Genomic DNA, 27,054 nt, shown 5'->3' with positions numbered 1-27,054 from the left:
CACCATGGAAGAAAGGTCTAGAAATCTGTTTCCATAAAGACAACAGACAAAAAGATCCTATACTAATAACCAACGGTCGTTGAGTCGATTCCAACTCATACTGAGCCTATAGGACAGGGTAGAACTACCCTATAGAACAGAGTAGAACTGCCCCATAGAGTTTCCAAGAAGTGCCTGGTGGATCTGAACTCCCAACTTTTGGTTAACAGCGGTAGTACTTAACCATTACACCACCAAGGTTTCCAGAAGATGCTACAGAGCAGTTCTATCCTGTCCTATGGGGTTGCCATGAGTCAGAATCAACCTGAAGGTAATTTATTTATTTATTTTTTTAAAGGAGAATGTTTAGTATTACAGCAGTGGGCACCGTCCAGCTAAAAGGAGAAGCTTCTCACTTATTGAAGAAAGGAGATGAGACAAAACACACAGTCATGGGAATATGGCCAAAGGTCAAGTGGCTATTTCATACCTTTATGTAAGACTGGACAGAATGGTCTAGCTGCTCTTCATGGCATTTGGCCACAATGTCGGTCAGAACCCTGGAAAAGCAAAACTCTTTAGTAACTTTTTTAGAGAAGGCAGAAAAACATCACTTTAGTTTGTCATTAGAGTGCTTGGTAAACAGGGTACTTAATAATTACTGAATGAATAAATGAATCAATCAATCAATTTCAAATCCTCACCCTCCATACATATCATATACTATCAATAGTATCTATCAGCCATTTAAACCTTGAAAACTTCTAAGCACTAAGATATAAGTAATGTCTTATGGCTACAATAAAACTTTCAAAACTACTTGCCTGAGTTCAATGTACTAACTAGGGTCTGTGGGTTTGCTGACACTGCCTTTTAGAAAAGAGATCAATTTCAGTAACGGATTAAAAACTTAAGACTCTTAACCATTAATTAATTATCATATTCCATTTTAAAGGTTTTTTTTTTTGACTTCCGACCTCTGAGCACTACTGTATTTTTATGCAAATAATGCTCACTTTCTACATCTGTTTGCAAACCATATCCTCCACTCGTCCCTTGCAAGGTATTTTCTTAACCACGTTATGCTAATTTTTTTACAGCAACATGTAAAAAAAATTTTTTTTCATTGCGACGCTTATGAAAATACCTTTGTGGGGGTTGGGAGGATGCGGTTGGCAAACAAACTCTTCTGGGGTAGATTATTTGCATAAAAATAAGGTATATGTTCTTTTGGAAAAAGCAATAAGGTTAAGAAAAGAGTCTCCTGCCCCATTTTCATTGGGTTAAGGTTTCTAGTATTAGTGGTGGAACAGGTTGATTTTTTTTTTTTTTTTTTTCACATTGATACTACCAGTTGCTCCATGGCTGCAGTGCTTAGGAATATCTCAGAATTTCAACAGATCTATCAGCTGAAATATTTGAGAGTCTTGCCAATGCAGACACATATTCATGCTGAAAACAGTGTCCGTTGAAGGTAAAGTTGGAGGCTTATTAATCTGGGGCCAGAATTGGCTGGTAGTGGGGCCTTTAGAATTATTATTATTATTTTAGTTTTCCAGCACTTCAGAGGCTTTATTTTAAAAACTAGCCTAAAAACTTGATTCCAAACAGGGAAATAATATGTCTATGGGTTAGGAAAAATACTGGGAAGCATTTCAAAGCAAAGAACAGTGCTTTTTTGTTTGTTTGTTTGTTTTCCAGAATGCTACGACTAATATTTTTTGAAAATGTGGAATATAAAAAAATATGACTCAGTAATTAATTCAGATCACTATCTCTATAAAGAGGAAACTGTGTTTTCCAAAGTCACAAAACAGATGAATGATTTTGAAAGAATTTAGTACATATAACCAAATTTAAAGTGAAAGCAATTCAATAACAAGTAAATATATATTTTTTAAAAAGATAAAGTTTAGGGAGGATGTAAAATAATACAGCCCCTTGGAAAAATAATTTGTCGGTTTTTTAAAAAAACTAAACATGCAACTAACATACCATTGAAGAATTGTTCTCCTGGGCATTTATTCCAGAGAAATGAAAATTTATGGTCATACAAAAACTTGGATACAAATATGTACAGCAATTTTATTCAGAATAGCCAAAAACTACAGGTCCTTCAATTGGTGAACAGTTAAAGTGTGGTACAGCCATACCATGCAACTCAGCAATTAAAAGGAAGGAACTATTGATGCACATGACAGCCTGGATGAGTCTCTAAGGACTTACGCTGAGTGAAAAAAGTCAGTCCCAGAAGATTATAATATTATTCCCTTTCAATAACGTTTTTGAAAAGATAAAATGATAGACACAGAGAACAGATTGGTGGTTGCCAGGGGTTAGAGAGGGAGTGGGTAAGAGGCGGGTGGAGGTAGGAGGAAAGTGGTGAGGTTATAAAATGGCAACAGGAAGGGTCCTCAGGCCCATGAGGATGACAGTGGTCTGTACCTTGACTGTATCAATGGCAATACCCTGGTTGTGATATTGTAACATTGTAACATAGTTTTGAAAGATATTAGTATTCGAGTGAGGTAGATAAAGGGTACGTGGGATCTCTCTGTATTATTTCTTACCACTGCATGTGAATCTACAATTATCTCAAAATAAAAAGGTGAATTAAAAAACACACAGGAAAAAGAGAGGTCTGGAATTTTAACAATAATAATAAATGGATTAGAAAGTAAGGATTCAAGAGCAAAGAAATACTTAAATATAAGACATGCATTCAAAGGAAACATAAGGATGCACCATTAGACTGCTGTTCCGTTATAACCAAAGTTTTGTGTAACCAGAGATTATAAAACTCTTATTCTTAATGTCATGTTATGGATACCTGGTCACAGGTGTACTTATTTCATCTTCCTCATTCTGTACCAGGACCTTGAAGAGCTGATTGAAGATTATAGGTAGAAAACTCATGATAGCATGAATCTTTTCCACATTCAATAAGTTCTGTTGTAAATTCACAGGGGAAAAAAATAAATAAAAGGACACTGATTAAATTTTAAAAATTAAAGCCTGTTCTACTGATGTTTTTCAGAAGTTGAATATGAATACTGTAAAAAAAAAAAAAAAAAACAGTTGCCATTGAGTTGATTCCAACTCAAGGCAACCCCATGTGATGTGTGTGTCAGAGGAGAACTGTGCTCCATAGGGTTTTCAATGACTGATTTTTTGGAAATAGATCACCAGACTTTTCTTCTGAGGCACTTTTGGGTGGACTTGAACTGTCAACCTTTTGGGTAGCAGCTGAGCGTGTTTAACCATTCACACTACCCAGGCACTCCATGAGTACTTCTCCAAATCATTCAGCATGGCATATAGGCATGGTAGTAACATGGCAAGGCCTCTCCATTTAGTTGACTAATTTCAAATAAATTGATTTAATTTTATTTTGGTTAAAATTGTTCTTTGCTTGTTTCTGCAACTAACAGAAACTTTTCAGGAACTGTGAAATCAAATTGTTTACTTCCTAAATCAATAAGGTATCTAAAATCTCCAAGAACAATTACGTTTTCGTTTGCTCGTCAATGGAAAATGTAAGGGTCTCTTTTGCTCATTTCTACCTTGGAGACCCCTAAGTCTACTTACATGTCATCTTACCTTACAAGAGCGGATAAAATTCGAGGTAGGTGATTGAGACATATCTTTCTCTCTTTTTTGACACTCTTTAAAAAACGTGTTCACATGTGGATCCTAAAACAACCCAAAAAAGAAAGTATTTATTCCTGATGATACACAATCTTTGTTACAAATAATCACCTTGATGGGATGTGGGCTTTTCTGTAGGAGAGACGCCTCGATGTGGAAGTGCCTTATCAAAAAGTGACAAAGTTGTGCTTTTCACTAAATGGTCTGGCATATGGAAGGTTCAACCTCAATTACCAAGCTCACTTTCTCTCCTATTTACTTCCCTTAGGTTTTATTCTCCTTCTCAGCCACATGACAATGGCTTTCGATCACTCGCTTTTCTAACATCCGAGTTAAATGGTTAGTTTCATCATGTAAATATAGCAGACAACTAACGATTTTCTGCGCTAGAAAAGATGCTGATATCCAGATGCTGAATTAATGGGGGAAAAAAATCTACTTACCTGAGAATTCACTGTTGATACAACAAATGTTGATACTTTGAAAAGTGGTTTGCCACCATCAACCCATTTAATGTCACTCGTACTGTGCTGCAAAAGAGTTTGTTACTGTCACTATGGAAATTAGAAATAAAGAAAATAAATAGGTTTTCTGTCCTGATCCATTAATTTTCCATTACCACGGAAGTGGAGGAAGCCCTGGTGGCATAATGGTTAAGTGCTATGGCTGCTAAGAGGTCGGCAGTTTGAATCTATCGGGTGCTCCTTGGAAACTCTATGGGGCAGTTCTACTCTGTCCTATAGGGTCACTATGAGTTGGAATTGACTTGAAGGCAACGGCTTTGTTTTTGTTTTTTATGAAAGTGGAAAATAAAAGGTGCAAATACATTTGGCTGTATTGGTAAATGAGGCCAATGTACTATCAGAGTGCCATTTTTAATAGATCATTTCTAGTGGCCATAAACTAAAGGTTTGGAATTTTATAGGTACACTTGATTCATAACTACACTGGACAAATAGACTACGATTGTTGGGTTAATTTAAAAAACAGAAAAATTAACCTCATGTCATATGTTGTTGTTAGGTGCCATGGAGTCGATTTCGACTTACGGTGACCCCATGTGGCCGAGTAGAACTGCCCCCTAGGATTTCCTAGGCTGTAATCTTTATGGGAGCAGATCCTTGGGTCTTTTCTCCCACAGAGCTACTGAGTGGGTTTGAACTGTCAATCTTTCAGTTAGCAGTGGAGCACTTAACCATTGCCTCACCAGCATTCCCTTCCATGTCATTTAGCTGATGCATTTTCTTTCTCTTAAATTATATATTACTCAATACCTTTCCGCTGGCAGAATCTTGAAAGCTTAAATAATTAGGAGGCAGGCTTGTTGCTACTGGGATATTATACTCTTGAGAAGCTATCTGATCATGTCTCTTCAGAGGAAGCCAAGAATACCCAACTGCAAAGAGATAAGAAAGAGAACGCTTCTGATTATCAGCCTCCACAGTAAGGAAAAAGCAAAGTTATTTGTCGTTTATGAATACTAAAGCTCACAAAAACTTTCAATAAACCGGAGCATTTAAAACATTCTCCCACTCAAGTCAAACCGATGAAGTGTAAAGCTAACTCAGATTGCTTCCTGCCAGTACCTGATGTTTCCAGAGCTTCCTTCTTTTTGGCGTTAGCTTTTGCATTTATGTCACAGGTGACATGATAAAAAGAAAACAAAACATGGTGTTTCTCATGGAGTTGTGTTGGTAGCTCAATTTTTACCTGCAATGAAAGAGATAGTAACTGAACTCAGATGAAAATTGTTTGTCCAGGGTAAGGGCAGGATGTAGGACTGGCATCTTTGCCTTTTAAGAAAGATTTATGGAAGTCTAGTGACTGGTGTTTTCTAATGATGTGTCCAAAATTAGTGGGTCCAAGTCTTGCCACCTCATGTCTAAGGAACATTCAAATGTTCCACATTGCTGTTTCATCAATGTTCCTTTAATTTGATTTAAAATGGTTAATGTGCAGAAAGCGTGGTTGACAAAATAATGCTCCCTTACTGCAGAAAAGACGTTTACATCCTAATCCTTAGACGTGTGACTTTGTTTCCTTCCACGGTAAAATGGACTTTGCAGATATCATTAAGTTAAGGATCTTGAGATGGGGAGATTATTTACCGTGGTGGGCAAATGTAATCACAGAGTCCTTGTAAGGGAAAAGCAGGAAAGTCAGAGCCAGAGGAGACGTGAGGAGGATGGAAGCTAAGGTCAGAGTAACACAACTGCCGGGAGGGGGCCATGAGCCCAAGAATGTGGGCGCCTTTAGAAGCTGGGAATGACAAGGAAATGGACTCTCCCCTAGAGCCTCCAGAAATCACTCAAACCTGCTGAACCCTTAATTTTAGCCCAGTGAGACCCACTTTGTACTTTTGACCTCCAGAACTGTAAGATAATAAATGTGCATTGTTTTAAATCACTAAGTTGTGGTAATTTATTATGGCACCGATAGGAAACTAATACAGAAAGGGTGACATTTTTAATTCTAGCCATCATATCAGCCAGGCCCATGTTGTCCTATTTAGATGATCAGTACTTCACAATATGACACAGCAACAGGTTGCATTGGTTCAGACTTTACGGTTAGAAATTAAATTTAAGCACTGTAATCGGCTGGTCTGAAGCTGTTGGTAATACAAACTAATGTGTGCAGTAAAAACTATTGACTCAATGATATTTTAATACGTATTATAGAGGCATGACGAAGCTTCAGGCTGTGCAGTCACATGAATCCTGACTGCCAGTTACTGGTAGGTGTTTGGCAAAGTTGTTTGACCTCTCTGAGCCTCAGTTTTCTCATCCTTAAATAGGAACTTAGTACCAACTTTTCAGTACTGCTGTGGGAATTAAGTGAGAAAACGTGTGGACAGTGTCTGGTTTAATGATCAATAAGAAAGTCTTGGGAGTTAGCCAGGACAGGTCTTACTCCCATGTCCACTTAGATGTGATGGTCCAGGCACACTCAAGCTCACGCAGATCATAATCAATGGTGATGGCATGTAGCTAGTTCTTTGCTCTTCCTACCATAACGTGAAATACTGCCAGTGTTTGGTAAAAGCTATGTAACGTATTCTTTATTATACTGACTGGTGAAAAAGAAGGAAAAATGAGTTTCACTTAAAAAGAATAATATAATAGCAACAGTACATTTTTAAAGGCCAATCCTGTGCTAAAGTACACAAAGCTGCAACCTACTCCTAGAGCAACTATCCATTAATACAGTTAATAAATCTTGGCTAAGGAAACACCTGCTAAGGCATGTCCTCAGTCTAAGGTGTGGTTATCGTGCATTATTATCTCATAAACTTGGCCACCTTTCTAGAAGCTGCTAATGGCAGCTGGGGCCTGGCTCTCCCTTACCTCATCTGAGAAATCTGGGTTCTGGGAATGGTGCAGAACTGCTGTGTAGGCGGCCGAGGTGAAGAGGGGTCCTCCAGGTTTGCCATAAATACACTGTTTAAAAAAGTCACACATTGAAAAATTATGAGAATCTGATTTTAGCTGAGCATGGAAAAGGGCCACAAATCTCCAGTTACCAACCCTGGGGCAAAGGTGAATTTTGTGCTTACTTGCCAAGCTTAGCTGACATCTAATTAACCTTGAGCTTTTTGTTTCCTACTAGCCCATATTTGAAGGAGCACTGGTGGTGCGGTGGCTTAAGCGCTTGGTTGCTAAGTGAAAGGTCGAACCCACCAACCATTCCATGAGAGAAAGATACGCCAGTTACTTCCTTAAAGTTTCTTTCTTTTTTTTTTTTTTAACTTGATATTTATTATACAATGGGATGCTTGGCTAAAGAAAATCTGGAAGTGTTAATTCATGATATTGATACTACATCATTGCTGAATACCTGAATCAATTCATTCTCTGGCTTTTGATTATTGTTGTTGTTAGCTGAGGTGGAGTTGGCCCTTGACTCATGTCAACCCCATGTACAATGGAACAAAATGCTGCCACGTCCTGTCATCACCATGAAGGTTTGTGGATCGACCATTGTGATTCATACGTTTTTCACTGGCTGGTCTTGGGAAGTAGAGCACTAGGCCTTTCTTCCTACTCTGTCTTAGTCTGGAAGCTCCACTAAATCCTGTTCAGCATCAGAGCAACACTCAAGCCTTCACTGACAGATTGGTGGTGGTTTCCCATGAGATGCACTGGCCAGGAATTGAACCTGGGTCTCTCGCATGGAAGGGTAGAATTCTACCACTGAACCACCAATGGCTCAATGGCTTTTGATTACTAGGAGATAAGGATTAACTTTTTCCAGGGGGATCCTCGCATGATCCTGCAGAGGCACACAGAATCCAACTTTGACCTAATGTTTAAGGCAATCAGTTCTGGGCAACTGCAGGACTTGGTTGAACCTCAACCCCTAACAACATTGTCTCCAACCAGGAATGTTGAGCCAGCAGGACAGGTCAGGTGCCAGGTCCCCTCAACATTATGACTGTATCCCAGCCCCTAATCAGGCCAGAGGATGTGAGATTTCACCTTCCAAATCATGCAGCTTAAAAGCCCACTAAAACTCAGGCTGGGGGTCCCTCCTCTGGAATCTGACATCTGGCCCTGCTGTATCTCTCTGCCATGCTTTAGAATGCAATGAAAACGGGACCCACACACCTGCAACTGCCCATCTTTCCTAGAATTTTCCCAGAAGCACTTGCTCTAGCAGGCCTGGAGAGTTTGCCATCAGGCCAAATCTAATTTGCTTCACAATCACATTTTACTTTAATTTTTTTCTCCTCATGCTAAAGCTGCTGGGGCGCTTGGTACCTGCTGATGTTAAAAGTGGCTCAAGAAAATTTTAAAGAGCTTTTCCTCTTAACTCTGTGTGATTCGTTCTACCAATCTTAAACCAAATTACCATTCTTCTGAATAATCCAACAAACTTCTTGGTAGCAAAATCAGGGTAACACAATCAGTACAAGATAGAGTGCTTTAAGAATTTAATTCAGATAATGGTGGTGGCTAGTTAGAAATTAGAATTATGCTTTCCTATCTGTTTCCTCTGCTTTACCCAGACTGGGAAGACCAGGTCATGGGCCCGATGAAAATAATCTTCCTTCTCTTTTCACAGCTTACTTTTTGTTGCATGAAGTTCTTAAAATAAAAACAGTATATATCAAATATGAGCTCTAAGGATTGCCATCCAGTTGCAGTCTTATAGGTTAAAAGATCAGAGTGCCTAAAAACATCAGAGTTTTATTGATCTTATTCAATCATGTGATCAACAACCAGAGTGATTTTCCAGGCCGAGTTGCTCATTCTTCAGGCAGAGGGCACTAACACCTTCCATAAATGTGATTATCCTTCAGGTCCATTCCATCTTCCATGAGGCCAGAATGCAGCAACTCTCTGCACAGACCACAGGAAGGCGAGCTGGCACGTGCCTTTTGAAATCAGGCCTGCTGATTCAAGAAGCGGGCTAATCTATGGAAAGGACAATGACTTCCAGAGAGGAATCTCTGCATTTACTTCACACTAGAACAGTTTTCTGTTATCTACACCACGAAAAGCTAAGCAGAACCAGGGGACAGCCATTTCTAATAGATTTAGTTAATGATGGCTATTAAATCAGGTCTGTTTCAGAAAATCTAAAACAAATGTATGAAGTTGGTCCCCTTTCAACCACAGTGAAATCAGAAGCTCCTCAATGGTGGAAAGAACCTATGCGCTCTCCTGCCGGGTCCCCTTGCTGACTTGGCTCACCTTCACTGGCTTGGCACCTTCTTCATCGGAGTTTTTGAATTCAACGCACACGGTTATATTTCGTGCCTGAAATTGCAATGGGGGAAATAGGAGTTGTAATTTCCTATTAAATAACACACACACACACAAAACCCAAGTGCCTAAAATAAGTAGCATCAAATTGAGTCTGAACAAAGCAGAATGCCCAACATTTTCTTGTGACATTATCTATAGTGTTCAGAAATTGCAGAAAGATCGGGGAAGAATTTTTTTTTTTTTTTAAAGGAAGAAAAAGCTCATTTTGAGAGTGAAAAGCATGCTATTTTCAGAGTATATTTAGAAACCAGAAGTTGCCCAGAACAAAAATACTTAGGGCTGGTTTCAGAAAGGAATATTAACATGCTACAAATCTGAACATCTTTAAACATATCTAAGGTGAAACCCATCATTGCCCTTTAGGTAGCTTTTTTTTTTTTTTTCCAAATGGTTATCTATTCTCAAATGTTGACCTACAGTAATTTATATTTTCACTTTCAACAAACCATCTTATATGGTCTAAGCGATGATATCTCAGAAACTTGTATCATACCTTGTTGAAACATTTCTGGCTATCATACTTGAGGTGCTTGGGGTAAATGTAAATTTGATTTTTGTATACTCTGTAGGGACGGCAATACTTGGATGAGTCATAAACAAATTCTTCCACCTCCACTGTGGGTTCAGGCTGAGCCATCACATTGAAAGGCTTGACAGGGATAAAGGACGATGTTACACAGTCTTAAAAAATCAGAAAATAAAAGTTCGTCATCCAATATGTTTCTCTCTTTTTTTTAGTGAACAATACTTAACATATTTTAAAATTAATCCACTCAGAATAAAACTCTATAATATCATTTTGTGCTAAATCATGCTAGAATGGAAAGTTTGTAGGAGGCAGGCATGAAAGATAAACAAGCATTGTATTTATTATCAAAAACTGATGTCTCAGAAAATGGGTAAATCTTTTGCATGGGTTTATAACTATATTCTTCTTGTATTAAGCTTCATATAAAAAGTAATTTTAGCTAATGATCCTCTGAACATACTAACCGGATATTATACAACAAGGATTAACACACTGGCCTTTCCTATAACACTATAAATATGATGCAGATATTGATATACAGTAAAACAAAACTTTGTCAAAGGGTCTACTATTGATAGTTCCAAATGGGTTAATAGTTAAGTTTTCCCTATGAAATCATTTCGTAGCATGGGCTTGAAGCACCTTATGCATTACTGAATATAACTTATTTCATTTTCTCTTCAGTTTTTACAGTCGTTTAAAATCTAACCTTGTAGGAACAGCCTAAGAAAAAAGAAAGAAAAGACCATTAAAATTTTTTATCTCCAAACTCCCATCACTAAATAATTAGGAGGCTGAAGTTGTGGTACTGAAAGGTAGCAAATCTATCTACTTTTTTTCAGCCCATCTGGAATCTTCCTGCCTTCAGAAAAGCAAAACGATTAGCTATATATGCTCAGGAATCCAATAACAGGTTTTTGTTTTTTTTTTTTCAGAAATCAATTACAATAGTTTTTATTGTATGTTCAAATTTCTCTAATGTTCTACAATTCTCTCAAAGAGAATTATTTTAGCTCTCTGTTTTGTTATTTTTTCTGACTGTAGGTAATAAAAGCCACATTCTCCTAATTAGGTAGAGGAAATGGCTGAGTTTATCCTCTACTTTTTCATGCCAATCAATACAAAAATGATTTGGAGTCATGGCTTATGTTACAATGCTTATTACATTTCATATTAAAATATTTGTGGAAAAATTGCAAGAACGGAAAACTTAAGAGTACTAATGGTAATCCAAATATCCTGTGATAATAATCTCCCTATTTGTAGTTCAATACTGGATGTCTGTATTTGTCCTTTGCATCGCTGAGAAAGTCACCAAAAGGCCTAATCAGAAGTAGCGTAGCAAATCAAAAAAAGACAAAACAAAAAACCAGTCCCACCATTTGAGAAATAAACTATGAAACTCATTTATTTATAAGTTAATAAATACTCCTGCAATTTTTAAAAATCTACTGACACGGACAAGACTATTGATCATATCCTGAAAAAGATACATATACTCTCTGTAATAACAGAGTCTCAACATATTTCAGTTATAATTATTGCATGGTCACTTGGGTGGCTAAACGTTGCCCAGAGTAACTCTTCGGTAACACAGTGTGGAGCCAGCCCTATGTTTTGAATAAGAGAAACTGGGCAGAATATAGGTTCTGCCAGTACAGGTTACTGGTTTATTAAACTATCTGAACCTGACTTTACTCTTTTGAAACCCTCTGGGGTTTTGAGAATGAAATGATATAGTTTAACATCTTGCCAGAACAAGGTACATACCAGATAAATGGTAGGTTACCCTGAATATAGTTCTTGTGCTATAATACTTAAGAGTCTCCCTTAATGGGGAAAAAAGGAACCCCACATTTCTAAAAGATGATGAATTCCACTTACATAAATATTTGGAAAAAATACCTATCTAATCAACCAACCAACCAATAAAAAAAAACAAAAAACAATATACCAACCAAAAAAACCCACTAAATGTTCAAAACTCTACAACCAAACCAGAACATCATCATCGTACTTGGATGCTCCAAAGGAACGTTGTCAACAGCAATATCCAGGCTTCCAGGGATAGTCTGCGTTTTGCTTACTCTGTCAGCTCTGTGAAAGTATGCCAGCACAGAAACACACACACACATACACACACAATGAATTATTCTAATTCTCAAGGAAAAAAAGTCAACTATTAATTCTGAGCTTTTACACAAGCAAAGAGTAGACCACAAATAACCTTGTGAATGATTCCTTTCAGCTCATTTAACTTTGAGAACCAGTTTGATGAAGCAAAAAGGAGCCTCTCCATGTAATAACTGGTCTTGTAGAATCACAAAGAATCAGATTGGCTCAGGGCTTCCTCCCAAGTTCCCCTCCTAACCCTTATTTTGCTTCCTAAGGTTTATATTTTTTTTCCGGAACAAGAAAGAACATTGGAAAATTTCCTTTCTAGTTAATAGAACCTTATCCTCTACTGAATCTACAGAACATATTAATCATGCATGTTTCATAATATTATATTAATTTTGTTTTGAATAAACAAAATTAATAGGAAGTTGTTTATTCTTAGATGAGAGAGACAAATAACATTTAGAAAGGGGCGAAGGGCACAAGACTAATGTGTGCGTTAGTGGACTACGAGTTAAGATATGTAGCTTGTCATGAAGCATCATCTCATCAGATGTTGGAGGCATGGCGATTCATTTTAAAAAAATGTGTAGCTTTCATGGATTTCTTCTCTTATGAATAATTGCTTTTGTCTTTTCCAAAAGCATTTGGATGACAAAAATATTAGGAATTATTGTATTCACAGCAATACAATTTTTCTTTGGAGTTTTAAAACATGAACCTACAATCCTTTAACACACCTCCTACTGAGAGGAGTCAATGTCTCTGTCCCTTTAATCTAGGTCATGTGACAATGGAATATGGTATAAATGCTACTGTGATAGTTTCTGAGTCTTGGCCTTAGGAAATTGGCAGCAATCATGTCCTGTCCCTTGGGGTGTCTTATTCTTAGAACCTAGCCACCATGCCGTGAGAAAGCCAAGGTGTCTCCTGGAGAGGGCTGCGGGTCCACAGCTCCAGCTGGGCTCCCAGCTGACAACCAGGACAACTTTCCAGTCAGTAAGTGAGCCATCTTGAAAGTAGCCATACCCTGGCCCCCAGGTAACCAACTCAGCCAGTGCCATATGCAAAAGAGTCAACTTTCCTCACCTAGCCATGTTCATGTTGTGGATTCAGGAGTAAAGTAAATGCTAAGTTTTGAATTGGCTTGTTACTCGGCAATAGATGACTGACAGAGTTTAATGTTTCACACTCCCTCCATATAATTCTGGCAAATTTACTCTGTGATACCATTTGGGCATGTGTGAGGTCATGTGAAAAACATTTTCTTTCTGGGGGAAATTGGACACTTGAAAATCGGGTAATCAGGTAATTTTTTATGCAAAGATAACAAACCAAGGATAGCTACATAGCTTATTTATGTTGACTTCAAGAGTATCCAAAAAAAAAAAAAATACCTTCTGTAATCGGACACTAGTTTAAGTAGGTCCTCAGTTGATATCTTGCTACTTTCTTGTCTATATAATGGTGAAAATCTGGAGTCACTGTCCACATTTCCCTGGTTGTCCTTAAATATTGATCTGAAAGAAAATGATATTTATTAATGGTGGTATTTAGATATTGTTTTTGGAGTTGTGTTTTCAGAGATGAAGTTGATTAAATTTCCCATTTAAAATGGAATAAACTCCAGGAACTTATAAAAAGGCAAGCAAAACTCTTAGAACACATGTTTCATTTGCACACTATATTTTTGTTATCTTTAATTTCTTTTCAACTCTGCATCTACGTGACAACAGCCCATTAGCCTATTATTTTTTTTTAAATGCTGTCTCACATTTAGTAACTAATATCAAGATTTTGGTGTATTAGTGCAGTGAGGAAGAATAGAAGCAACCATTATTCTTTTTTGTTATTTCCTCAAGACAACCTAAACCTAGACATGACAGGGTTCCTTTCAGCTTGGACTGCACCATTAGGGTTTAGTGGAGCAGGTATTAGATGTTGCGTAGGTGTTGGAGAGGGGCAGACTCCTAAAACATTTTCATGGAAATAGATGTGCCCATGTCCTTTCAGGACACACCTAAAGATAAAATGGAGGACACACGAGGCAGAAACTTATTTTAAGAGAACACCATGAATCCCAACAATTTATTTCCTGCTTGACCCATTTTCTTGGAATTATATAGAAGAAAATACATAAACTCTTTGTTCAAATAATATGGTATGCTCTATGTTTACATGTCACTTTTTGTTCTTCCTCAAACTTATCATGCTCTGTGCCAGTCAAACAAAAATTAGACCCCATGTATAACTGCTCTTTGTGTAATGTTAGGCAAATGTTGAATTTCTACTTCTGCTAACTTAAGGGCCAAGACTAGGACCTTGTTACTTGTTTTTTGAAATTAACCACACGTTTCAATAAACAGGCTGAAATGACCATTTAAACAAACATCTGATCACAGAGCCCTAGTATACAATAATATAAAAAATGGGCCAAGAAATGATGTTTTTAGACTCCTTAAGCCTGTTTCCTCATTCTTCTATGCTAAGTAATGAGGGGGTGGAGGGGGGAGCTTCCTTATCAAAAAAACAGTGGGGAGACAGAATGAAAATGTTTAACTTGAAGATGTTTTTATTTAAATATTATATAGGGCTTTTGCTTGAGTGAATAAAATGCTGAAACCAACATTTCCCAGCACGAAAGGAATTTAAAGTGAGCTTGAATAATAGTTTCTTTAATTAATCGATCAGTTCCAAGACCTCAACGAATCAGCATTGTGTAACTTGTTCTTGCTCTCATCCATAGCTCGGTTTGGAGAGTGTTCACTTCCATTGGAAACTCATCGTAAAGAGAACGAAGAGTACAGCACCATGGGAGAAGCGCTCTTCACAGTGCCATGTACTCTGTTATTGCTCCATAAATATACTAACTGGCAAGGAGAACAAAGAATTGACTCATTTACACAGATGGTTTTGGAATGGCGAGGACATTGTGCCTAGTCCCAACTGCCAATGTTGAGCAATAATCATTATATTGTGAGAGTCTCAGTATGACATTTGGGATCTGATCAAAGGAAATGTGGTATTTAGCCTAAAGGAAAAGAGGCTCAGGTGTCCCTGATACCTTCATTCAAAGCAGCAAGGATAAATGGATGTATAGAAAGAATCAGACATATCTTTCATGGCTGCAGCGGATAAAATATGACAGTGGCTGTCAGGCAGTTTTGAAATTTTTAAGAAATGAATTATCTAATCATTATGGCTATAAAAAGACCGAAGGGGTCTTTGTAAGAGACACATGCAAACAGAGGTTGGCAATCATTTTTTGAGAATGTTTTTGTCAGTATGGCAGCATCAGATCCGTCACACAGGGTGCCTTCTCTAAACCTAGAGTTAAGAATGAAATTTTTATTTTGTTCTAGTTTAATTTTAAAGAAAATTCAGTGTTGTCCACTAGTCCATTTAGAATGTCAAGGAAATAAGAGAAAGCAAAACAAAAACACTAAGTAGGCCTGACTTAGTAAGATTCTGGGGTGATTTGCATGGAAAGGTAGTTCATAGGTGGTGCAGATGGTTGAGCACTCATCTACTAACCAAAAGGTTGGCAGTTCAAACCCTCCCAGTGGTGTCTCAGAAGAAAGACGTAGCGATCTGATTCTGCAAGGTCACAAAAGCCATGAAAACCCTATAGAGCAGTTTTACTCTGCAACACACGGAGTCACCGTGAGTCAGAATTGACTCCGCTGCAACTGGTTTGGTTATGTGTGGAAAAGAGTTCCATGAACAACATGACACATTTGTGTTACCTTTCTCCCAAGTCAGATGTAACCATCTGTGTGTGTTCTTGATACCTATCCCAAAGACAACGTTTTCACTGTAAGTAAGATGGCACTACAGCTGGTGCCAAAAATCAACACATGCACGAAATTAATTTCGGATAAAATGTTGTTCACAGTGATGAGCATCTGTGTGTACTGAAGTGGGTGGTATGATGAGATTTGGATAAAAATATGGTCATAAGTTAAATGATCGGCTCTACTTCTTCTGTGACAGTTGATTTTAAGGGGCAGTGGGTTTTTAATGTTTTAGGGCTCACTCAAAACTATATTGCAAAACGAACCGCAATCTAGAAACCAGAATGAAAAGGTAGCCACAGCAGTGTCAGTAAAGTACTGAGGTGTGTCAGGAGGCAAGCTTTGTCAAGATAACGCAAGTCACAACAAGTTTCCCTCTGATTCTATCCACATTTGTTTGAAGCAGCATGTACACTGTGAAGGGGAAATTAAAATATTCTTTGGTTGAAGCTTGTACTTTTTGCGGTTAGATAAACCAAATGGCCTAATATGAAATCTTTTGAACTGCACTGCTAGCCATTTTTCTCCATTGCCAGAGATGTTTCAGTAAGTGTACATCATATATTCACACACATAAATTGGTGATGTATATATACTGTTTCCTAACCTACAACCAAACCACTAATCAGGTACTAACAGCGTGTCACTGTGGCATTGCTGGCTTTCCTGTCCTGGGAATAATTATCATCAGTAACATTGTCAACCTCCTGAAAATCATCGTCTGTCTTTTTCTACCATATTTTATTTAATAACTTCGGAATAGAGTGGTTATCTCTTCTTCTCCTAAGTGCTCAGGTTATTTTAATCATGGACAATTCTTTTACTTCTTTCTTCCACATTATTCTTTAATGCCCTAGAATTAGCAGAAAGGGGAATTATTGAGGTGAATATGATCTTCACAGGTGACTTTTAATAATAATATTAGAATAATGGCTTATAGTAACAGCTATATTTTGTTTGGTAGATATCTGTGCTCATTAATCCTTGTGACAGTAAATTATGTATTATTATTCCTCTTTCATAGATTAAAATAAAATTGAGGTAACAACAGATTAAATAACATGCCCAGGTTCACTTGGCTAGCAAGGGATAGAGTTGAATTTTGAACCCAGCTCTGTCTGGTTCTGAAACCTTGGAACAATGTTGGATCTTACCGAGAAAATGTTTGCAATTTTGCTATATTTGAGTATTTCCCTTTTACTAAGGGCCATCTTCCCTTTACTTGCTCCAGCAGCTTTTCTATTAAGAACTGAGAATACTTAACAATAAAGAGATGTTTGATCAGTGAATTATAGCTAGTTATCCTTTATCTTAAAGCTTAAGAGAAATAACAGTGATATTCATCATAAAGGATTCAATGTATCTAAATAACACCTTTTTCATTTGGGATATCCTGGCCTTAGTTGTCCCTGTAGAAAGAGATAGAAAAAGAGAGATAAAGGGATATTTAGGATTTACTTTATGTCAAATGCTTTTGCATCTGAGCTTGCACATGAGCAACTATCATCAGCTCCATTTATAGATGGGGACTCTGAGACTTAGAGAGGAAACACCCGGAGTCACCACCTAATAAGTGGTGATCTGAATCCCATTTGGCAGACACCAGGGTCTAATCTCTTTCTCCCTTGCTACAGTGCTACCTACAGAAAATGAATGTTTTTGTGCAAACTTCCACATTTCTGTTCCTTGGGTCCCTCCAATCTGCAATTTAAATAGCAAACTCAAAATTATAACAAATATTGATAAGATTACTCTGCACATGCTTACCCTGGGAACTGGTAAGATCCCAAAATGGCATAATCAACAGGTTTATGCTTCCAGATTTTAATGTTATGGCTATTGGGTCAATGTTACCATGTTACCAATATTTAAATAAATATTTAATAAGGTGTGGTGCCATTAATTACTTTTGTGTGTGGCCTTTCTAACTATGGTTTTGTGACTCCCATCCAGGTGACTGGATGAGGCTGTGTGATAACGTAATTGTGGCCCACCAAGGGGATTGGTTTGTTTTGCCTTAAAAGAGAGCCAATTCCAGAGCAGAGAGAGGGAGCCCACCACCACTAAGGAAGGAGAGACCAGCTGGAGAGACCTGGCAGCAGAGACCCGGCAGAAGGAGAAGGCATGGTGGGTTTCCCCACCTACAGAGAGAAAAAGCTGAGTGCCCTTGAGGAGAGGGCCTGTAAGCACTGCTGGGAAGAGACAGTCCTGATAGAAGAACTGTATCCTGAGTGTTGTTGTACCTGAATTGTAACTGTTACTTCCCTAAAAAAAAAACCATAATTGTGAATAAGGTCTGCCAGTTCTGTGTGGCCATTGCAATAAATTATCGAACCCAGTAGAAAGTGCTGTGGAGGGACAGTTGGTGTCAGAATTGATAAAGATGGTGGAAGGAGGAGGCATGTCTGACCCCCGCCTCATAGGAATCAACCTTGGGCTGTTGATCTTGACTCTCCTTGCCCCTCATGAAGTTGGAGGAAGTCAGACACTGTCCCCATGGTGTTTTTCATAAGGCGTTTTATCCAAATTATATATATGTTTTATATATATATAGTTTTTTTTTTTTTTCATTTATTCAGTTTATACATTGCTGACCTTTTTTCCTTATAAGTCTATGCCAGGCTTTTCTTCCTTTACAAAATTATTATACTGATAAAGATACAAAGCAGTTGAGGAGTACGAAAATAATAATGATGTTTAAGCAGACACAGAAAGCATATGTTTTCTTTACGTAAAAAGGTTATACCACACGTCCAGGTGGATGATTCTACCATCGGTGTCCACATAACACAGCATTTCTATCAAAGAGTCAACTAACTTGTATTGATACATTTGGCTATGTAAATCAGTACGAAAATCAAAGAGTGTTAAATGACCAAATTGATGGTTTCATATGGACATCCATATATACACCTGTGATCCACATACAGCTGAAAACATGCAACTACATAAGAATTCACGCTGTATTCACCTGAATTTTATGCACACCAGCCTTAAAGAATTGATGTAATTTCAAGGGTTTGTTGAACCAAACAGACATTATAAACAAACTCTGGCTTTGATTTGATATATACCAAGAACGCACAGCATGCCCATATGTACATGCGTGGCACACATACCACCACCTCTGTCTATAATAAACTGTCTTGGTAAACGGTTTTGTGATATGTAAGTGTCTAGGAAGCTCAAGGTATTTATGGTGATGAACACATTAGCATTCTTCTAGGCATGAGTACGTTAAAAATAACCACTAATACAAAGGTGTTCAAAACTGAACCTTACCATGCAGACTACATGTGTATTCTGTTGGCTGCAACTGCCAAAATCAACCTACCTCACGGCCCACGCAAATGGCATGCGGTATTTCCCCAGTTTGCTGCAGAATTGCTTGTTGGATTTTAGTATCTTCTGTGCATACTAGTAAAAGTAAACAAAAATACTGTTTAGAACATCACTTTATAAACTGTACACGTAAAATCATGATGACCATTTTTTCAAATGATCTCATGTTGAAACTCGGTAGAACTCTGTCTTACTGGCCCACAAATTTACCTCACGGAATCAAACTATATCCTCTGTGTTCAAAACAATTGTTTAATGTTTTTCTTTCATTTTAGTCTGGAAATTCCAAATGCAAAACTACCCTTGTTCTGGAATATTAGCTTTTTTTTTTTTCCTCCCCCGTCTGATTTAAGAGACCTTAAAATTTCAAATGAAAAGTTTTATCTACACACATATAATCTGCCCTATGTTTTCTTTTATTAATGTGGAGGTCAGCAAACTTGTTCTCTAGAAGGTCATGTAGTAAATATCTTGGGCATAAAGGACCATATGGGGTCTGATGCAGGTGCTCAACTATGTTGCTGTAGCAGGAAAGCAGTCACAGAAAATACACAGATGAATGAGTGTGGCCGAGTGCCAATAATACTTTATTTACAAAAATAGGAGGCAAGCCAGATTTGGTCTGTATATTTTAGTTTGCTGAACTGTGAATTAAGAGTCTCTTACAAATTTTTAAACACTGCCCTAAATGGATGCACATGCTCAAATTCAATTGCTATAACATATACTTTGTATGGAAAATATGTTAGCATTGTTGTTAGGAACCATTGAGTTCCTAACATAGTACCCTATGTACAACAGAATGAAACAGTGCCCAGTCCTGCACCATCCTCACAATTGTTGCTGTGTTTGAGCCCACTGTTGCAGCCATTGTGTCAATCCATCTTGTTGGTCTTTTCCACTTTGGCTGGCCCTCTAACGTTACCAAGCACAATGTCCTTCTCCAGGGACTGATCCCTCTTGATAACATGTCCAAAGTACTTGAGACAAAGTCTTGCCATCCTCACTTCTAAGGACCATTCTGGCTGTACTTCTTCCAAGACAGATCTTTGTTCTAATCGAAGTTCATGGTATATTCAACATTCTTCACCAACACCATAATTCAAAGGCATTAATTCTTCTTTAGTCTTCCATATTCATTGCCCAGCTTTCACATACATAGGAAGCAAATAAAAATATCATGGCTTGGATCAGGTGCATGTTAGTCCTCATAGTAACATCTTTGTTTTTGAACACTTTAAGAAGGTCTTAGCAGATATGCCCAGTGCAATACGTCATTTGATTTCTTGACTTCTGCTTCCATGGGCGTTGATTGTGGCTCCAAGTAAAATGCAATTCTTGACAACTTCAGTATTTTCTCCGTTTATTGTGATGTTGCTTATTGGTCCAACTGTGAGGAATTTTGTTTTCTTTATGTTGCCATATAATCCATACTGAAAGCTGTGGTCTTTCATCTTCATCAGTAAGTGCTTCAAATCCTCTTCACTTTTAGCAAGTGAGGTTGCATCACCTGCATAATGCAGTTGTTAATGAGTCTTCCTCCAATCCTGATGCCCCGTTATTCTTCATATAGTCCAGCTTCTCAAATTATTTGCTGAGCATACAGATTGAATGAGTATGGTGAAAGGATACAACCCTGACCCACACCTTTCCTGACTTTAAACCATGTAGTATCCCCTTGTTCTGTTTGAATGACTGCCTCTGGATCTATGTACAGGTTCCACATGAGCACAATTAAGTTTTTTAGAACTCCCATCCTTCGCAATATTAACCAAAATCTCTTATGATCCACACGGTTGAATGCCTTAGTATAGTTAATAAAAACATAGGTAAGGATCTTTTTGGTATTGTCTGCTTTCAGCCAGGATCCATCTGACATCAGCAATGACACCCCTGGATCCATATCCTCTTCTGAATCTGGCTTGAATTTCTGGCAGTTCCTTGTCGATATATTGCTGCAATCACTTTTGAAAGATCTTCAGCAAAATTTTACTTTCATGTGATATTAATGATATTGTTCGATAATTTCCACATTTGGTTGGATCATCTTTCTTTGGAATAAGCAAAAATATGGATCTCTTCCAGTCAGTTGGCCAGGTAGCTGTCTTCCAAATTTCTTGGCATAGACAAGTGAGCACTTCCAGTACTGCATCCATTTGTTGAAACATCTCAATGGCTACTCCATCAAGTCCTGAAGCCTCGTTTTTGCCAATGTCTTCAGTGCAGCTTAGATTTCTTTCAGTACCATCAGTTATTGATCCATATGCTACCTCCTGAAATGACTGAACATCAACCAGTTCTTTTTGGTACAGTGACTCTGTGTATTCCATCCATCTTCTTTTGATGCTTCCTGCGTTGTTCAGTATTTTGTCCATGGAATCCTTCATCATTGCAACTTGAGGACTGAACTGAATTTTTCTTCCCTTGGGTGTTGTTATATTTTACACATATTTATCTATCTTATTTTATTACTTAGTTTATCCTAATCATTGTCTGGGTCTTAGTAAACTGCATTTATATACATGTTTTATGACACCTAGATTTTCATTATTGTTAGTAATTTGATTCTCAGGCTTAAGACTTTATCCACATTTAAATTTATTTCAGGAGTCAGGAATTGCTGGGTCAAAAAGCATAAGCCAAAAATGTACAACATAAAAATGATGGATATTCATTTCACTAACAATTGAATGGAAACCCTGGTGGCACAGTGGTTAAGAGCTATGGCTGCTAACCAAAATGCCAGCAGTTTGAATCCACCAGGCACTCCTTGGAAACCCTATGGGGCAGTTCTACTCTGTCCTATAGGGTCGCTATGAGTCGGAATCAACTCAGTGGCGGTGGGCTGGGTTTAATAATTGAATATGTCAAGGCTTATATTTACCAAACAGATCATTAAAAAGCAGTGAGACTTCATTTCTTGAAAGCATTGAAATTATTTGTGAGAAAGATTATGCATTACCTTATTGGAGTCTGGATTCTTAATATAAGGTTCAGCACCACTTGCAATGTTTCCCATTAGTACTTTTTCGATTTTGGCCACCAAAACAATTTCAGAGTGTGGATTGCTTACAGAAAATATAGCCTATGGAAAAAGAAAGGAGACAGTAAGCATCTAAGACCCCATATTGAAGGCATTTTAAAAATTCACTGTTTTTTTAAGGACAGCTTGAAGGGAATATTGCTTTGTAAAATTGTCCATCTTATGTGACCTATGGGTTAAGAACAATGGAACCAGCATTTTCCACCCTATTATAGATCAAATGAGCAACCTGCTTTGGAAATTTTAGCCATTCCTCTGGAAATCCCTTGATGTAAGGCTCTTCTGATTGTGGTGGAGTGAGGGTGTCAATGTTGCCATTTTCCAAAGCCATGGGAACCCCTGAGATCATCTGCCTGACGGAGGTGTGGTTTAGATCCACATGAAAATCTGCAGAAATCTTCCTGCTGTCTCTGAGGTCATAAAGTGCCACACTTACAAAAAAAGGCTCAATCTGCAAGAAAAAGAAAGAACAGATGGTGTTGAAATGAAATCATTACCTGTGCAACATCCTCTCTCATACATTCTTTAACAAAGCAGTAAATAAAGTACACGCGGGAAGCAACTTCCCCTTGACTCCGTGAGGAGTACCTGGAAATCTTTTCCTCCAGCAGGTGCCTCAGATCCTAGGACTATGTTTCATTGGTATTTCCACTCTAGTTTCTCCACAAAGCAATCTCTTGCATATGTTGTACTATATGCACTGCAATACAAATATCTGTAGCTATTTCCCCTAGGGTCTCAAAAAATACCTGCCACCACAGTCTCCCCAGGACCCTGGAAATCTGTAGTAGAGTCCAAGAAGTTTCTAGACTGCACTTTGAGAAACACTTCATTAATCCAATGACTTCTCACCTTTCTATCGTAGCTTGAGAGCATAACAAGAATATCTAATATTTATTTGCTATGTACCTGCCATTGTTCTAGAAACTTTCAATATGTTATTGTTAGTTGCCGTTGAGTCCACTCCAACTCATGGCAACCCCATGTACAAGAGAATGAAATGCTGCCCTGTCTTGTGTCATCTTCACAATCGTTAGCATGTTCAAGTCCGTTATTGTGGCCAATGTTTATTTTGAATGCCTTCCAATCTAGGGGCTCATCTTCCAGCATTACATCAGACAATATTCTCTTGTAATCCACAGGGTTTCCACTGACTAATTTTTAAAGAAATAGATCACCAGGCTTTTCTTCTGTCTTAGTCTGGAAGGTCTACAGAAATCTGTCCACCATGGGTGACTTTGCTAATATTTGAAATATCAGTGGCATAGCTTCCAGCATCACAGCAACATGCAAGCCAACACAAAAATGAATTCTGAAAGTGGGCATACAGTCATTTCTGGGATATTCCAGCTGCAGTTAGATATACAAGTTTTGATCCCAGTCATGGAAACTGAGCTGGAGATGTGCACCTGGTAATTTTTGCATGTGAGTTCTTGTTTATGCCATGAGAAAAAGCGAAGGGGGTCCAAATGGAATCCTGGGAAATGTCAACATGCAAAGGACAGAGAAGGGGGTAGGGAAACAGCTGGTCAAGGATACTGAGGAGCGGAGAGAAATGTACAAACTGGAAAAAAAATAAATGACATCACAGTATCATAGAAACTAAAGAAGAAAGATTTAATATAAATGGTCATCTAGAACAAATGTCAAATAAAACAGAGAGATTAAGATGAGGACTTAGGGACTCCTCTGTCTGTCTGTCTGCCTGTCCATCTATTTGCCTGCCTGCCTGCCTGTCTCACTCTCTCTCTCTGTCATCTACCTATCTACCTATCATCCATCTATCTATCATCTATCTATCTATCTATCTATCTATCTATCTATCTATCTATCTATCTATCTATCTATCTATCATCTATCTATCTATCTATCATCTATCTATCTATCTATCTATCATCTATCATCTATCTATCTATCATCTATTTATTGTCTTCAGGTTCTAAAGATGGAATAAAAACATTTTCATTTACACTACTTAATTTTGAATTGTGGAGCCCTGGTGGCAAAGTGGTTAAGAGCTCAGGCTGCTAACCAAAAGGATGGCAGTTCAAATCCACCCAGCCACTCCTTGGAAACCCTATGGGGCAGTTCTACTCTGTTCCATAGGGTTGCTATGAGTCGAAATGGACTCCAGGGCACAAAACAACAACAATTTTGAATTGATGGCTATCATATTTGTATTGTGTGAACAAGTAAGTTACGTAAAAAGACCACACTATTGGGCCAGTTCAACATTACACAGACTCACACATGCTGTGTTGAACGCTTAGTGGGTATCTCATGTCCTTTTAAATGTAGCAGCATGGGTAGTTTATAACAGGGGTATTAATGCAATTCTCTGATATTGGCAATACTTGCCAGCTCCCTTACTGCTAGAAATATAAGTCCACATATCAAATGAAATCCAATTTTTTTTCTTTAAATACAGTAATTGCAAAGTAAAAATTTTATATTTTACTAATTTAGGAAAACTCTTGGTTTGTGGTAGTGGTAATCAATCAAGAGATAATAAATGCAAAAATTATGTAAAAATAAGTGAGATAGGAGTTGAAAACACATTCAAGGTCAAGGTGAGATTCTTATTATTTTTCCTGAATTGTTACATTTTGATTTTCATCTCTGCTTAGTGAATGGAAATAAATTACCTACATTGATAATCCATCGGAAATTAGAGCTCACACTGCGATTTGTTTATTTCTTCCAATCCACCTTTTTAACTTAAATGTCAAATCTTTTCAAATGTCTGGGCTTTTCAATAAGGATTTGGTTAACAGAACACCTTTAAAACCTAACAAATTAAGTCAGAATATTTCTTATGTTTAGAATTCCATTTCTTAAAAAAAAAAAAAAAAAAAATTCAAGAACATGAAATTTTAAACGTAGCTCTGCTGTGAAGTAGCTTTATTAGTTCAGCTTTTTGGAATCAATTCCTATTTTCAAAGAAACATTTTATATTATAAAACCGGAAAAAATAAAAAGTTTTCAATTTACTGACAAAAAAATTACATGCTGTCAAATATTGTTTCCTCGTCACAGAAACGTTCTTTCATGGAGTCTTTTTAGAAGCTCATTCATTAAACGCAGCAGTTGGCTCTCTGGCAACCTTGAGGAATAGTTCATTTAAAATCATGCTTACTGTACTAAAGACAATGAGTTTAAAAATAGTTATATTAATAAAAGAGCATTATTGAATAAGTACACGAGGATTAAAAAAAAATTGTTAAATATCAAACTCTTGTTGAGTTAAGGTAAAGCTGTTTCATTGTTTTTTTGTGTTGTTTCTAGGCAAAATAAAGGAGCCCTGGTGGTGCAGTAGTTAAGCTTAGGCTGCTAACCAAAAAGTTGATGATTCGAATCTACCAGCTGTTCCATGGGAGAAAGATATGGCAGACTGCTTCCATAAAGATTAAAGTCTTGAAAACCCTGTAGGAGGAAGGCAGGACCAAATGGGGTAATAGTCAGATGCTTCCTATGGTCCCTCTTACTACAAAGACCCAAAAAAATAAGTGAATCAATTATGTATGACAATATAGGAACCCTGAACATCAAAGACAAAGTTGAGGAGTCAGACTGAGTGGCAGTGGGAGGGAGAGACAGTTCAGAAGTGAAAAAGAAGTGCCAGACTTGAGCTTGCTGGCACACTACAGGCTGGATTGGCTGGCACACTTGGGCTGAGGCAAGCAGTAGTGCTCAAGATACCTTTTACCGTGTTGGGAAACACTGGGCAGCAAAGAGCCTACACAAGTCTCTGGAGCCAGGGGGAAGCAGTGCTGGCTCTGTGAAAGTTAGGTGCAAGCATCTAACTTGCTGTGAAGGACCAAAATAATTCCCCTCCCTCTCTGGGACTTTCATAGGAGGAAGAACTTCTTTTCCTCTCACTCATTCCCCTCCCTGCTCAGATACCAGCACAGCAGTATTCAACAACTACCACACCCCTAAGCAGGAAATAGGAGCACTCAAGCCAGTCTGGTGATTTTAGGGAAAAAACAAACAAAAAACCCTACCAATTCCTCTAAACCCAGTACTCAGGACTAACCACATGCAAACCAATCTTTTGGCTTTAAAAAATTGCTATGCCACCTAAGCCAGGGGCTCAGGGCAGGTATTGCCCCTTTGCCTACGCACAGGCATAAGGGATCCACCAACTTTGAACACCCTCCAACCCTGCCTAGATCTGTGTGCACCGACTCAACAGTATAGGCCCTCATTAGCAGAGAACAACAGGGTACATACCTGAAGCCCATTTTCAACTGCAACAGCCAAAGGGGAGTGGCAGACTCCTGACATTTGACACTGCCCTACCCATTAAGCAGGGTCCTCACCCACTCACATCCGGGGCCTGAGGACTGGTAGATTCACCCACTCACATCCGGGGCCTGAGGACTGGTGCCCAAAGTTTGACTGCAAAACCCACCTACCTATGTTCTCCAGGGGACAGGGACACGCCTTCATCCTAGGCACTCAGGAGCAGCCATCGGACCCCTATCTTGCTCAGCACATAGCGCCCTACTGCAGCCAGATACCTGTGCTTGCTCCAGTCACCCCTACGTAGTCCTGCCCATCTACGACTATAGGTGAGACATTGCACCACACGCTCCATGACCGATGACCTGTATACCTGACCTGAACCCACACAAGAAAAGTAAATGGACTCCTGGGCTCACACACCTAGTAGCAGCTCCAACCACCTGGTGACTAGATGTGAGAGCTTCAAAGATGCCCATAACCAAAGTAGTTCACACACCCAGCCAATTTGGGCACATCAAAAGAAAACAAAACAAAAAGCTAGGACTCAGTAAGCAAACATACAATAAATAAACATAAGAACTT

The 27,054-nt window shown here is 38.2% G+C and overlaps 1 protein-coding gene across 9 annotated transcripts in view; it reads right to left on the bottom strand.

The window, feature by feature from the left end:
• DOCK10 (dedicator of cytokinesis 10) overlaps nucleotides 1-27,054 on the bottom strand; it is a 305,484-nt gene that overhangs the window by 67,076 nt on the left and 211,354 nt on the right. For all 9 annotated transcript variants that reach the window (XM_064286624.1, XM_064286627.1, XM_064286625.1 and 6 more), the window contains 14 exons: nucleotides 22,454-22,675; nucleotides 22,144-22,266; nucleotides 19,174-19,256; nucleotides 13,443-13,565; nucleotides 11,945-12,024; nucleotides 9,892-10,079; nucleotides 9,324-9,389; nucleotides 6,975-7,067; nucleotides 5,214-5,337; nucleotides 4,902-5,023; nucleotides 4,071-4,157; nucleotides 3,580-3,672; nucleotides 2,810-2,928; nucleotides 470-539 (listed from right to left, as the gene is read on the bottom strand). In XM_064286624.1, the coding sequence (XP_064142694.1) occupies nucleotides 470-539; nucleotides 2,810-2,928; nucleotides 3,580-3,672; nucleotides 4,071-4,157; nucleotides 4,902-5,023; nucleotides 5,214-5,337; nucleotides 6,975-7,067; nucleotides 9,324-9,389; nucleotides 9,892-10,079; nucleotides 11,945-12,024; nucleotides 13,443-13,565; nucleotides 19,174-19,256; nucleotides 22,144-22,266; nucleotides 22,454-22,675 (1,593 nt within the window). The remainder of the gene's footprint in view (nucleotides 1-469; nucleotides 540-2,809; nucleotides 2,929-3,579; nucleotides 3,673-4,070; nucleotides 4,158-4,901; nucleotides 5,024-5,213; nucleotides 5,338-6,974; nucleotides 7,068-9,323; nucleotides 9,390-9,891; nucleotides 10,080-11,944; nucleotides 12,025-13,442; nucleotides 13,566-19,173; nucleotides 19,257-22,143; nucleotides 22,267-22,453; nucleotides 22,676-27,054) is intronic.

Source organism: Loxodonta africana, chromosome 6, assembly GCF_030014295.1.
Source record: "Loxodonta africana isolate mLoxAfr1 chromosome 6, mLoxAfr1.hap2, whole genome shotgun sequence".
NCBI lineage: Eukaryota > Metazoa > Chordata > Mammalia > Proboscidea > Elephantidae > Loxodonta > Loxodonta africana.
Note: the sequence above shows the minus strand (reverse complement) of the source record. Positions and strands in the feature narration are given on the sequence as shown.